This window comes from Agelaius tricolor, unplaced genomic scaffold, assembly GCF_023055355.1.
Source record: "Agelaius tricolor isolate 1412-34295 unplaced genomic scaffold, bAgeTri1.0.p SCAF_23, whole genome shotgun sequence".
Classification (NCBI taxonomy): domain Eukaryota; kingdom Metazoa; phylum Chordata; class Aves; order Passeriformes; family Icteridae; genus Agelaius; species Agelaius tricolor.
Genome location: NW_027269283.1, coordinates 1,245,975 through 1,258,328, shown reverse-complemented (window position 1 = coordinate 1,258,328; position 12,354 = coordinate 1,245,975). Strand labels below are relative to the sequence as shown.

General features: G+C 54.8%; 2 protein-coding genes across 7 annotated transcripts in view; one reads left to right on the top strand and one right to left on the bottom strand.

The window, feature by feature from the left end:
- Positions 1 to 7,907, top strand: part of CBFA2T2 (CBFA2/RUNX1 partner transcriptional co-repressor 2) — a 62,737-nt gene extending 54,830 nt beyond the window's left edge. For 2 of the 5 annotated variants that reach the window (XM_071446630.1, XM_071446635.1), the window contains exons 9-11: positions 2,084 to 2,155; positions 2,897 to 3,087; positions 5,433 to 7,907. In XM_071446630.1, the coding sequence (XP_071302731.1) occupies positions 2,084 to 2,155; positions 2,897 to 3,087; positions 5,433 to 5,720 (551 nt within the window). In that variant the 3' untranslated portion in view covers positions 5,721 to 7,907. The remainder of the gene's footprint in view (positions 1 to 2,083; positions 2,156 to 2,896; positions 3,088 to 5,432) is intronic. The other 3 variants (XM_071446634.1, XM_071446632.1, XM_071446633.1) reach the window with 3 other exon arrangements.
- Positions 7,908 to 9,807: 1,900 nt separating this feature from the next.
- Positions 9,808 to 12,354, bottom strand: part of NECAB3 (N-terminal EF-hand calcium binding protein 3) — a 31,744-nt gene continuing 29,197 nt past the window's right edge. The window contains exons 11-13 of one of the 2 annotated variants that reach the window (XM_071446636.1): positions 11,114 to 11,191; positions 10,780 to 10,871; positions 9,808 to 10,015 (exon numbers count right to left, since the gene is read on the bottom strand). In XM_071446636.1, the coding sequence (XP_071302737.1) occupies positions 9,987 to 10,015; positions 10,780 to 10,871; positions 11,114 to 11,191 (199 nt within the window). In that variant the 3' untranslated portion in view covers positions 9,808 to 9,986. Of the gene's footprint in view, positions 10,016 to 10,779; positions 10,872 to 11,113; positions 11,192 to 11,561; positions 12,066 to 12,354 lie in introns of those variants that run through there. The other variant, XR_011682221.1, reaches the window with a different exon arrangement.

The window sequence follows — 12,354 nt, the reverse complement described above, 5'->3', positions numbered from 1 at the left end:
GCCACACGAGCCATGTGTCCCTCTGATGACACACAGCTCTGCAGGATGAAGCTTCTCCCTTGATGGAGAGTCCATGGCCCACGGGTGTGGCATTCAGATTCTCTGGAAAAATCCCTTCACCCAGGATTTTTCTCCTGGGAAGCTGAGAAGCCTCAGAGAAAAGGAAAACAATTCTGATCTCATTTGCTTCTCCTGTGTTGTGCTCACATGGGGAATGTGTTTGGAGATTGTTTGCCCACAGGTGAGTGTTCCATTGCATTCTGCTGGGAGTTGTTTTCACTCTTTGGCCAATCAGGGCCAAGCTGTGTCAGGACTCTGGAGAGAGTCACCAGTTTTCATTATTATCTTTTTAGCATTTAGTAAATATCCTTTCTGTAATCTTTAGTATAGTATAGTATTCTTTAATATAATATAGTATCATAAAGTAATAAATGAGCCTTCTGAGAACATGGAGTCAGATTCATCATTCCTGCCTTTGTTGGGGCACTTCCCAACAAATACTCTAACAGCCTGGTCAGAGAGAGAAAAAGCTGAATACGTTTTCCCATGAATTGGCCTGGGAAGCTTTAGGGAGCTGGAGATAACTAATGATAGTCAAAAACTAAAACAGTCTGCAGGTGGTGTTTTTTAACAATCTGTTTTGCTGTTTTTCTCATAAGGTTGTTTACAAATGGGTGTCTTGTTAATTAGGCAATCATGTGAAATATATTGATTAAATGACCAATCAGGTGCACCTGTAGCAAACTAAGGTATAAATGAAGAGAGGATCAAATAAACAGGGCTTTTGCCATTTTGCCTTCTGGAAAAAAAACCAAACCAACAAAACAAAAAAAAAAAAAAAAAACCCAGGCTGTCACATCCACACAGTGCTTAAGTATTTTTCTCAAGGATTTGAAAAGAGGTGACACAGGAAGCAGTTTTTTGTCAGTGTCTAAAGGCACCTTTGCTCATGCTTTCCTTGTCACTGCTGGCCAAAGTTGGTCCAAAGCTGGGGGTGAAAAGGCAGGGAGGAGGTGTTAGTCTCCACCATTCTCTCCCTTCCAGTCCCTCTTGCCTGAAGGATTTTAAATGTTGAGGTCTATTTATTCTAAAAATACCAAAGGCTTTTGTAAGTGTAATAGCTACCTGTGTTACTAATTCTATTTTTGTATCATGAGTCAACTTTATTGAAGCTGACTGGTTTCCCCATCCAGTATGCAGGGGTTTGACCCTATAGAAAAAAACAAGTCTAAAATGCTGATTTATTACAATGTAATTCAGATTTCCATACAACCAAACCCACTGCAATTCAAGTTCTGGGGGGAAAAACCTCTCATTATTCAGTAATAAAAATGGATTTCTTCTAGCAAAAATAAATATCAATTTGATGTATATTCTACTTGTTTGTATACAAAATATAGAGTAAATTCTCCTGCAAGAAATCCAAGTGTCCCTGGCTCCAGTTGCCACCAAGCCTGAGGAGCAGTGGGTGTATGTGACAGCCTGGGGGGCACAGCCAGCTTTTAGCCCTTCTGTATTTAAGTATATCATGACTAATACACTTCCAGCCTCGTGTTGATATAATTAAAATTTTTATATAAATTTGGAAAGCTGTTGCTTTCTCCCTTGGTGGGACCTAGGGATAATTTTCAAGCTCTATTGCTCTTGTGAGAAGGTTCAGTTAAGCATCAAGCAGCATCTCCAGGTGTCTTGGAGGACAGTTTGTCCATAAGTTCAAGCCTTTGAATTGCCCTGGGATGGGGAAGTGCTGTGATTGATGTAAACTGCTGGTGTACAGACTGATGCTCACAGCCTGTGGACAGTGCAGAAGTTGGATAACATACATTTATAAGCATTGCCTGTTGTTTTAGAGTACCAGGAGATAGGTTATACAGTGTCATAAATTATGCAAGGTGCTAATTAAGTGTTGTAATTTATCATGTCAGTGTTTGAGGATTGGCTTTACCCGTAGGAATCCTCTGCTTGGAGTTTTAGCTGGTCAATCCTTCCCTGCCCCGTGATGTCCTGAGCTACCACTGGGCACATCAGCTGCAGCTGGGTGGGATGAGGCTTTGCCAACCTTTCCCTGTATCCCTTCCTCCAGCAGATTCCCTGAGGGAGTTCAGCAGCAGGTCGGGGACGGGCTACGTCACGGAGGAGATTTGGAAAAAGGCCGGTGAGTGTTCACAGTGACCATGGCTAGGATCCTGCTGGATCACCCAAGCTAAACACAAAACTGGGGTTTGCTGTGCAGAAACAGCAGGAACCCAGCTGCAGCAACACCCCAGGATGTGCACATCTGGCTGCCATCATCCCCACCCTGCCTTTCCCTAAGGGCTCTGCTCCTCTGTGAATGCATGGGGATCCCATGGCTGTCATGGGGGAGATTTGGAAAAAACCCGGTGAATGTTCACAGTGACCACGGCTGGGATCCTGCTGGATCACCCAAGCTAAACACAAAGCTGGGGTTTGCTGTGCAGAAACAGCAGGAACCCAGCTGCAGCAGTGCCCCAGGACATGCACATCTGGCTGCCATCATCCCCACCCTGCCTTTCCCAAAGGGCTCTGCTCCTCTGGGATGCCATAAGGATCCCATGGCTGTCATGGGGGAGATTTGGAAAAAACCCGGTGAATGTTCGCAGTGACCACGGCTGGGATCCTGCTGGATCACCCAAGCTAAGCACAAAACTGGGGGTTTGCTGGATGTGCAGGATGTGCACATCTGGCTGCCATCATCCCCACCCTGGCTTTCCCAAAGGGCTCTGCTCCTCTGTGATGCCACGGGGATCCCATGGTGCTGAGCCTGGCCTCGCCGTGCGTTGGATGCTGTGCTGTGAACGTGCTGCCGGAGCTGTGTTTCTCTGGGAGGCTCTCCTCACTGCCAGGGTGGGTGTGTGAGGCTGCTCTTTCCTTCCAGAAGAAGCTGTGAACGAGGTGAAGCGGCAGGCCATGTCGGAGGTGCAGAAGGCGGTGGCCGAGGCGGAGCAGAAGGCCTTTGAGATGATCGCGTCGGAGCGGGCGCGCATGGAGCAGACCATCGCCGACGCCAAGCGCCAGGCCACCGAGGATGCCTTCCTGGTCATCAACGAGCAGGAGGAGTCCACGGAGGTGAGCGGTGAGGGCACAGCCTGGCCAGGGCTTGCCAAGGCTGCAGAGTCTCCAGGTCAAACCTGCAGGTCCCCCCTGCCTTTTCACAGAGTCATAGATCACACCATGGGTTGGGTTGGAAGAGACCTCAAAGATCATCCCATTCCAAGCCCCTGCCATGAACAGGGACACCTGCTACTAGACCAGAATGCTCCAAACTCCAGTCTTCAACCCCTTTTCCTTTTAGAAGTCTCTCTCCAATCAATAGCTAAAGCAATGCACCAGTATAATCAAAAATTCTTTTTAGGTTTTGCTGGCAGGGAGTCAGCCTGAACAATGTCTGTGGACACGAGTGTGTGCAGCCACTGGGCACCCTGAGCTGGACTCAGTGTAATGACCAGAGATTTTGTGGGATTGAAAGAGGTGTAGAAGCAAAGAGAAAAGGATGCTGGTGCATGCAGCAGTTTAGCTCAGAAATTGTGGTGGAGTTACTTGATCTTTGCAAAAAAGAAATTGCTGTTTGTGGGCTTGAAAATAGGGCAGGGCAGAAGCTGGGCTGCAGGAAAAGCCCTTGCACATTCCTGGTGGTCTGTGCCACACTTGCATGTTGGATAAGAAGAGATGGATCTTGGTTTGTCATAGCCAGTGCCACGTGCTGAATGGGTTCCTCAGAGAATCTCTTTCTACTCTTCAATCATCAATCATCCTTCCTGTTGCTTAACAGGAAGTTCACTTGGGTAGAACTTTTTGAGATTTTGGGCAAGGGGAATCACATGGCTCATTCCTGCACTACCACATCCCATCCATGTGGGCTTTGCTCCCTATTTTAATTTCTCTACATGTACAAGAGCAGAGGGTTTGTGTCTGCTGTGCAGAAATCTGATGGGACTGTGCTGTTCATGTCTGCTGAGATGTAGGGACAGCAGGTCCAAACCTCCTGGTGGGTTTCAGCTCAGCTGGGGCTTGGGAAGTGTGGCCAGAACCATGGAATTCTAGGTGTTATTCCAGAGAATTATGTCCATAGTGCAATTCCCAGTGAAATTGCTGAGGGTTGAACACAGCAGTCGCATGATGGGAGTGGGTGGAACTGCTCAGGAAGCCATGGAAGGAATGAGGCAAGTAGTGATTTCTCCATAGAGGAATAGCAGAGGAGTGTTCTCCTCATCCAGCTGTGCTGAGGAGCAGTCTGGGACCTCGGGAGCTGCTGAGCACCCCTGTGCAAGCCCTGGAGCCCTTGTGTAAAAGCTGTCCTGTTTCTGGCACATCTTGTAACCTTTGCAACACAGTTGAAAAACACTTGAAGTGTAAACAGCTGCGAAGCAGTGACCCAGTTTTCAAAGAACTACCACATCCTTTGGTAGGGGCTTTTTGGTCTCAAGTCCTGCTTCTCCTGGAAGGTGGAGGATCTTTGGGGACACAGAGGCTCTGGAGCACCTCACTCCAAAGTGAACTGGTCAGGTGCTTCACTGCCAGCCCATAAATCACCACCATGGGCTGGTGGCTCCAGTGCTGGGGAATCTCCCAGCCCTTCCCCACAGCAGGGCTGCCTGCTGGAGCCCAGCACCCCCCTCCCACAGCTCTCTGCTGGTGGTCACAGCAGCCGTGTGCCCACAAAGGCCAGCTCTGACAGAAGCTGCGTTCCCACAGCTGAGCTGCCCTCCCCAGTGTGTGTTTGCTACGCCCTGCTCCAGCTGCAGGGAAGCTGCTCTGCTGTCCCTCCCCTCCCCAGAGCAGCTGCAGCCCTGATCCGGGGCTGGCCCCTTGCCCCGCGCTCCGAGGGAAGCGGTGGCACACGGGAGCCACCAGCTGACGCCTCTCCCTGCGGCCAGAGGGGCTTTGCTCTGCTTCCAGACTGAAGCTCGGGCTCTGGCAGTGCTTCCACCTGGCTGGGAGGCTTTCAAATGAGCATTTGCTTTTCCAAATTGGCCTGCTTCAACCTCTTGTGCGGCGAGGCAGGGTGCGGAGCAAATGGTGCCTGTGCAGCGCGCCCTGATCCCCGCAGAGAGCACTTGGCTGGGAGGGAGACCAAAATAGAGCTGCTTAAAACAGGAAATAAAAAGGCCCAATAGCAGCATCTGCAGAGTGTTTTTCAGTCCCTGCCTGCTGTTTCCTGTCTGCATTCGGGTGGGTCTAGGGCAGAGGATGTGCCTGGAGCAGTGTGACAGAGGCTGTGGGCAACGAGCAGTGGGGGTTAGAACCGTTGGCAAAGAGCTGGGAAATAGCAACAATTAATGGCTTGCTCATTTTCACATTCTCAAATCTGGGCCAGAGGGGATGAACAGCCCCCTCCAGAGCTGAGTCAGCACCATCCTGCAGCTCCTAGAGAAGCGAACCCCCTTTCAAGCCCAGTGTCTTTGGTCTTGCAGAGCTGCTGGAACTGTGGCCGCAAGGCCAGCGAGACGTGCAGCGGCTGCAACATCGCCCGCTACTGCGGCTCCTTCTGCCAGCACAAGGACTGGGAGAGGCACCACCGCATCTGTGGGCAAGGCCTGCACGGCCAGAGCAAGCCCCTGGCACTGCCCACGGGCCGGGTGGCAGCAGCAGCCAAGAGCCTGGATGGCATCCCCAGCCCAGCCCTGGAGAAGAGCTCGGCCACCACCTCGCGCTCCTCCACGCCGGCGTCCGTGACAGCCATAGACACCAACGGGCTCTAGGAGGGAGGCTTGGCTTCACTCCACTGGATGAGTTCCCTGGGGTTTTTAAAGCTGAAAAAGCCCCTGCAGCAACTGTTATCACTTGATATATTTGACACATCGGGGCACCGACACTCCGGCCTTGCCCTCTCATCCTGCCTTTTCCTTTGTGGCTCGTGGACTGGGGTGAGCCTCGCCTGCAGCATCTCCCTGCTCCTCTCAGGGGGACACCAGAGCAGTGTCAGGACCTGGGGGACACTGGGCACCCACTCAGGGGACCTGGACTATGGGGAGAGCACTGGCACATGCCAGAGGTGCTGAGAGTGTGGTGCCCAAGCAGGGAGCCCTGTCCTCGTGGCATGCTCAGACTCGCTTCCCGAGGTGCCAGAGCCACCACTGCCTCCTCCTGCCACCTTTCCTCCATCATTTCCATGTTTTTTCCCTGCTCCCAGGCAGCTGTGCCTCAGGTGGCTGTGTGGGCTGGTTGTTGCTGTGAACAGACCAGAGCCAATTTCCCAGCGGGAGCATCTCATCCTCTGTGGATGGCAAAAGCTGAGCCCACTTCTCCTGCCTCCAGGCTGGCAGCTGAGGGTTGCAGAGAGGGAGGAAGGGATTTGTCTGCTCTGAAACAAGAGGCAGTGGCAGGGAGGTAGTGCTGGATGGCCTGGATTTCATCCCAGTCTGTGGTGAGACAGACAGTTGGGTGTTTCCTGGGTGGGGCCTGTGCTGGGGGAACACGTGCACAGCAGATCTGGGCTGGCTGCAGGTGCCCTTTCCACCTGGGGGCAGTTGTTTTGTTTTTTCACTGCCTGGAAGCTGCTGGTTTGTGAGTTCCTGCTGTTGTTTTTGAGCCCAGGGATCCTCACTGGTGCAAGGGGTTGTTTACAGCCTGTGCTCTCCACTCACACTGCTGAAAGAAAGGCAGGACTGGGTGTCCTGTGTGGATTTTTATCCCCTGCTCCAGGGGATTCCTGCAGTGCTGCATCCAGAGATGCCCAGGGATGTGCATCCACCTTCAGAGATGGTCCTGAAACCCCAGGATCAGAGGATCTCAAAACCAGAGGATCACGAGGTCCCTGGGGAATGGGGCCAGCCTGGGGAGCTCTGTCCATCCCAGAGTCCCTGCTGTGGGGTGGAAGAAGGGACTGGGCGCCCCCAGGGCAGTGCAGGCTGTGGCAGCACAGCCCTGCAGCAGGGCTGGCCAGGAGTGTCACACAGGGTGGCAGTGGCACAGCCCATGGCAGGGAGAGGATGTGCCCTCCAGGAGCTGCTCCCCACTCCCACAGGGGCTCTAGAAATCCTCCTCTTCAGGAAAGCCATGTCTGGGACTGTGTGTGTGCCACTGCTGGGCTGGAGCCCAATGAGGCAAGTCATTCCCTAATTATTTCTGATCACTTTTTTAATGGGAGGCCAATAATGAGCTGTAATGAGTTGTCACAGGGGTGAGCAGGGAACCTGCTGCTCCATGCCTGGCCCCTTTGGAAGCTGCTCTTGTGGCATGGAGCTGGTCTGCAAGGTTTTGTTAAAAAGCCACAAGGTCTCCTGGTGTTGAAGTGAATCCCACAGCTCCAGTGGCCCTGGGGATGTGTCCCCTGTGTCCCCAGGAGTTGGTGCTGGAGCACACTGGCATTGAGGCAGCTCCCAGGGGGGTGGCACTGGAGCCACCCTGACCTGCAGCAGCCCATCCTGGGGCTGGCAGGAAGGGATTTTCTGCCCTAAGGGACACTTTTGGAACAGCCTCAGGTCAATCCCAGGTCCCCTCCTCACCTGCAGCCCCAGGCTCGTGCTGTGGGTGAGTGGTGGCAGTGCCAGGCTGGGGTGGGGAGGGGGAGCAGGGCAGGGCTGGGAGGAATTGCTTGTAAATAGATTGTCTTCCATAATTCTCATGCAACTTTGATGGCTGTGTATTAAAATTAACCCCAGTGTAAATGAATGAAATACTAACAGTCATGATTAGAATGATTGCTTCTTTCCTTTTTTGTTGTTTTTTTAAAAGATGGAATGATAAATGTGAACTTGGGGAGTGGGAAGACATTGGGTTAAGGTTTCTATTTTTTTTTTGACATTTAATTCTGTAATAGAAATTTGTTACTTCATTCCTGTGCATAACTTATTTAATGTCCTGTATAAAGGAACCCAAACTGTTACAGATGTATTTAGTTTGTTCTACTCAAAAGTAGTCAATAAAAAGACTATATTCATCCTCCAGCTCCCCTTCTCTCTGGGAAGGGGCAGAGGTTTTCAGCAGTGCTCAGGCAGCTCTTGGGGTTTTTGGGGGATGCTGCCACACCCTGGGCTTTTAGGGACAGAAATTGCCTCCCCTGTGGTGGTGATGCTCTGGGCAAAGCCTGGGAGCAAGTGAGGCAGAGCTGGAGTTCAGCCCTGTCCTCAGTGATTCCTTTGGCTTTATAGCTCAGTGTGTTGTTTTCTGAGCTTTGTATAAATGATCTTTTTTATGTGAGCACAGAGCAGCCTGCAGGGTGCTGTCCCAGCTGGCTGCCACTGCCAGCCCTGTGCCCCCCAGCCCCTGCCCACACCTTGGCTTGAACAGAGCATTTTGATCTCCAGGCTGCTGCAACATTAATCCAGTGGTGAAAAAACCCCAAAACTGAGGGGTGAACCCTACATGGGGCTGGGGAGGCAGCTCAGGAATCCCAAACCAGTGCCTGCTGCAGGGCTGCCTCTGTCTGACCCCCCTGGCAGTGCCCTGGCACAGCCTGGCCCTTCCTGATGGTGCTGCTGTGGCTGCACCATCCCTGCAGCCCTTGTTTGTCACCCCAGGGCCAGGAGTGTGGCCCTGCAGCTGCCCCTGCCCTGGGCTGAGCCACTTCTGCTGCCCCATGGTCCCAGCAAATCCTGGCTTTGGCCAGGGCAAGCCCAGGGATTGGTAATCAGACAAACAATGGGGGGCTTGGGGATGGGGACAGGGACAGGCTCTGCCCCCCACCCCTCATTTGTGTCTGTGTGCTGAGCCTGCCCCGGGCTGGGCTGGCAGGGGCTGCTGCTGTCCCTCCAGCAGGAGCTTCCCTGCTCCCTGCAGGTTCCTCCTGCCATCAGCCAGGCCAGCCCCTGGCACCCCAACCCAGGCAGCTCCTGCTGGAGCAAAACAAACACCCTAAAACCCTGTGAGCCCTGCTGTGCTGTCACCCCTGGGTCAGAGCCACCCAGCACAGCCTGTCTGGGGTCCCCAGGAGGGAGCTGCACCCCAGGTAATGGTTCTGCTGGAGCAGCACCCACAGGGACTGGGAGAGGAGCCTGGGGTGGCAGCAGGTGCTGGGTGGGTGAGCACTGGGGCTGCAGGCACCCCTGTGCCACGCTGGTGCTGAGGACAGGCAGGGCACAAGGATGATGTTCTCCAGGCCAGCATGGGTGGCTGGCTGTGGGAATCTGACCAATCTCATGGCTGCTGCTCAGCTCTAATCACAGTTCTGCTGTGTCTGAGGCCTGCCTTTTGCAGCTTTCCCCAAACCCTCTGATTTGATAGATTCCCACAGCTGGTGTCCCTCCTGTCCCATCCCACTCCCTCCACATGCCTGTGACAATGCATTTTTTCCCAGCTCAGCAGAGGCTCTGCTGCTGCAGCAGCACCAAGGAAAGCCCCAGAGCCACCCTGGAGCAGGTGGGATCTGCCCCAGCCTTCCCCCCTCACTTATTCCCCAGCCCAGACCCCTCCCCGCTGCCTCAGCTCCACTCCTGGCACCACTGCCCGGTGCCAAGGCTGGGTTTGGGAGCTGGGCAGGGACTGGAGCCTCTCTGGGATGTGCTGGGGACAGGTTCAGCCATGGGCACAGCTGCTGGGGCACAAAGCCAGCCCCAAAGGCACATGCTGCCAGCGTGGCAGGCCATGAGCAGATACACCTTGCCAGAAGCACTTCAGGAAATATTTTCCCCTATAAAACACTCTTGCCAATCCATATCAGGCCACCTGGCTCCCTGGGCTGGATGTCACAGCTGGCCAGTGCTGTGTCCCTGCCCACCCCTGGGCAGCTCAGAGCCAGGAGGAAGAGGAGCTGAGTGCAAGAGGGACTGAAGGCCCCCCCTGGGATGCTCCCCCAGGGGCAGGGCTGCCACCCCACCCAGAGCCCCCCCAGGCAGCTCAGACACCGGCTTGGGAGCAGGAGAAATAAATAAATTAACATGAAAAGAGCAAAACACTGGCAGGGCCGATGGCAGGCAGCCCCCGCTGGCCACAGGAGGGAATGGAGAGACAGGGAGGTGACAGAGGTGACAAAGGCTGTGCCCACGTCCTCCCGCATGCTGATGGTGTCCTGGAGACGCTGCCCCGGGTCAGTTGTTGTTCATGATCCACCAGGAAGCTGGGAAGAGAGGGAAAGCAGGGAGCTGAGGGCAGTGTGAGACTGGGAATGGGGATTTGGGGTGGCAGAGATGGGGGACCTGACCCTGCAGGTCCCTAAAGCACCCACCCCCACCCTGGGCAGGGAGCCTGAGAGGGGTGAGCCCCTGGCACTGTGGCAATTCCTGCAGCAGAGCACTGGGAATGTGGTCAGTGGCACTGGCAACTCAGGAGCAGCAGGGTTCAGTCCAAATTAATCCATCTTTTATGGACTATTATTTTCCAAGACCCTGAAGTGATCCCTGAAAGCAAACTGGGGCTGAATTTGGTTCCCAGTCCCCACAGCTGGGTACCCTGGGAATGTCCCCACAGCTGGTCCCACTTCCATGGGTACCCTGGGAATGGCACATTCCCTGTGCTGGCCTCCCCCTGGCCCAGCTGGGCTGGAACCCCTGGCCCTGAGCTGGGAGCAGCAGCACTTTGCAGAGCAGCTTCAGGGCTCAGGAGAAACACAAAATGAGGCACCAGCTGTATTTGGGCCAGGACTCAGCTCATCTGCTACCTGGGCAGTGTCCCTGCTCCTGGCTGTCCCCACCCTTGGGCAGGGGACAGAGCCCAGCTGACACAGCCAGACCTGCTGGGGACAACAGGTCTCACCCTGAGGCTTGAAGAAGCTCATTCAGGTAACCCCAAAGCCATTTTGTGCTCTGGAGGGAGCCCCAGTGCCCGCTCCTGCCCTGCTCCTGCCCTGTGCAGCCCATCAGAGCAGGACTGGGGCAGCCTCACCTGGGAACAGCATGGTGGTCAGCAGCTCTGGGGACTCCAGCAGGCTGAGGATGGACTGCTGGAAAGTCTTGCTGCAGCTGGACTGCAAATGGCTGTAAAGCAGGGTGTGGGGTCAGGGGGATGTGGTGCCAGGGCCCTGTGCCCACCCAGAGCAGCTTCTGCACCCCCAGCACCAGCCCCTGCTCCCCAAAGCCTTTCTGGGTGTGTTCAGCCCTGTGAGCTGCAGCTGTGCCCCAGGGCACACAGGGCAGGGCAGGGGGACAGGCTGGGCAGGGGAAGGGAGCAGGGGGCACCCCCTGTGAGCCCCCCAGCCCTCACGTGGGCACTGCCCCACCTTCTCCACGAGGTCACGTCCTGCCAGAACTCGTACAGGATGAAGCAGGCCTCGTCAGTCAGCTTGCAGGCAGAGACACTGTGGGGACAGAGGGACCCTGAGCCCTGGGCAGGCTGGCATGGCCCTGGCACGGCCCTGGCACAGCCCTGGCATGGCCCTGGCACAGCCCTGGCATGGTTCTGGCACAGCCCTGGCATTGCTGTGCCCATCACTCTCCCCACAAGGCTCCCAAAGCACAGTTTGGGTGCATTCCCAGCTCCAGAGGATCCCAAACCCAAATCCTGCTCCACAGTTCCTGGGTCCAGGAGGCAGAGGAGCTGTACAGCTCTCACACAGCTCTTTGCTGCTGCCCAGGAGCCAGCACCTTCTGTGGTTTATTATTTCTTACTGTATTTTATTATTTCTTACTGTATTTTATTATTTCTTACTGTATTTTATTATTTCTTACCGTGTTTTATTATTTCTTACTCCTCCCCAGCACTGCCACAGCTCATCCTTCCAGCCCCTTGGAGCAGGTTGGTGTCACCCTTCACACGGGGGGAAACTGAGGCACGGGGGCAGGAGCTGAGCCCACAGCACAGACCCCCAGCTCTCTGCCCCCACAGTGATAATTCCACATTCCCAGGAGAGGCTGGGGCTGCTGGGGGAGGCAGCCAGGGCTCCCTGCAGTGCTGGGGTGCAGGGCCAGGGGAAGCAGCTGTGCTGGGCAGCAGCAGCAGCAATTCCAGCTGAGGCCAAGCCTTTCCTGCAGCTGCTGGAGGGGGCCAAGCCCGGGGGCACAGCACAGAATGTCACCCAGCAGCTCTGGGGCTGTGTGCCCTGCCCCACACGGGGCTCTGTGATGCCCTGCAGGGACCCAGCCCCATGGAATGTCCCCAGGCTCAGCTCCAGCTTTGTGCTCCCATGGAGAGCCAGCCCACACAACAGCACCCTGCTGCCTCCACAAATAACCCTGATGAGAGAAAAAAACATCAATTCCAAAGGAAAACCCTCCCATTCTCTCCACCACACGTGTCACAGCCAGCATCTTCCTTTTGTTTGGACTGAAAATGTGAATTTGTGCTGTTGAAAGTGAAGAGCTGAGGAAGGACACTTGAAACGGGAACAGCAGGAACATTCCCTGCTGGAGGCAGCCTGGAGTGTCCCGTGGGACAGGGGAGGGAGCAGCTGTGCCATCAGGGCCAGCCTGGCACTGCCATGGCCCTGCAGGGCTCTGGGGCAGCCTTGGCCTCCCCAGGGGC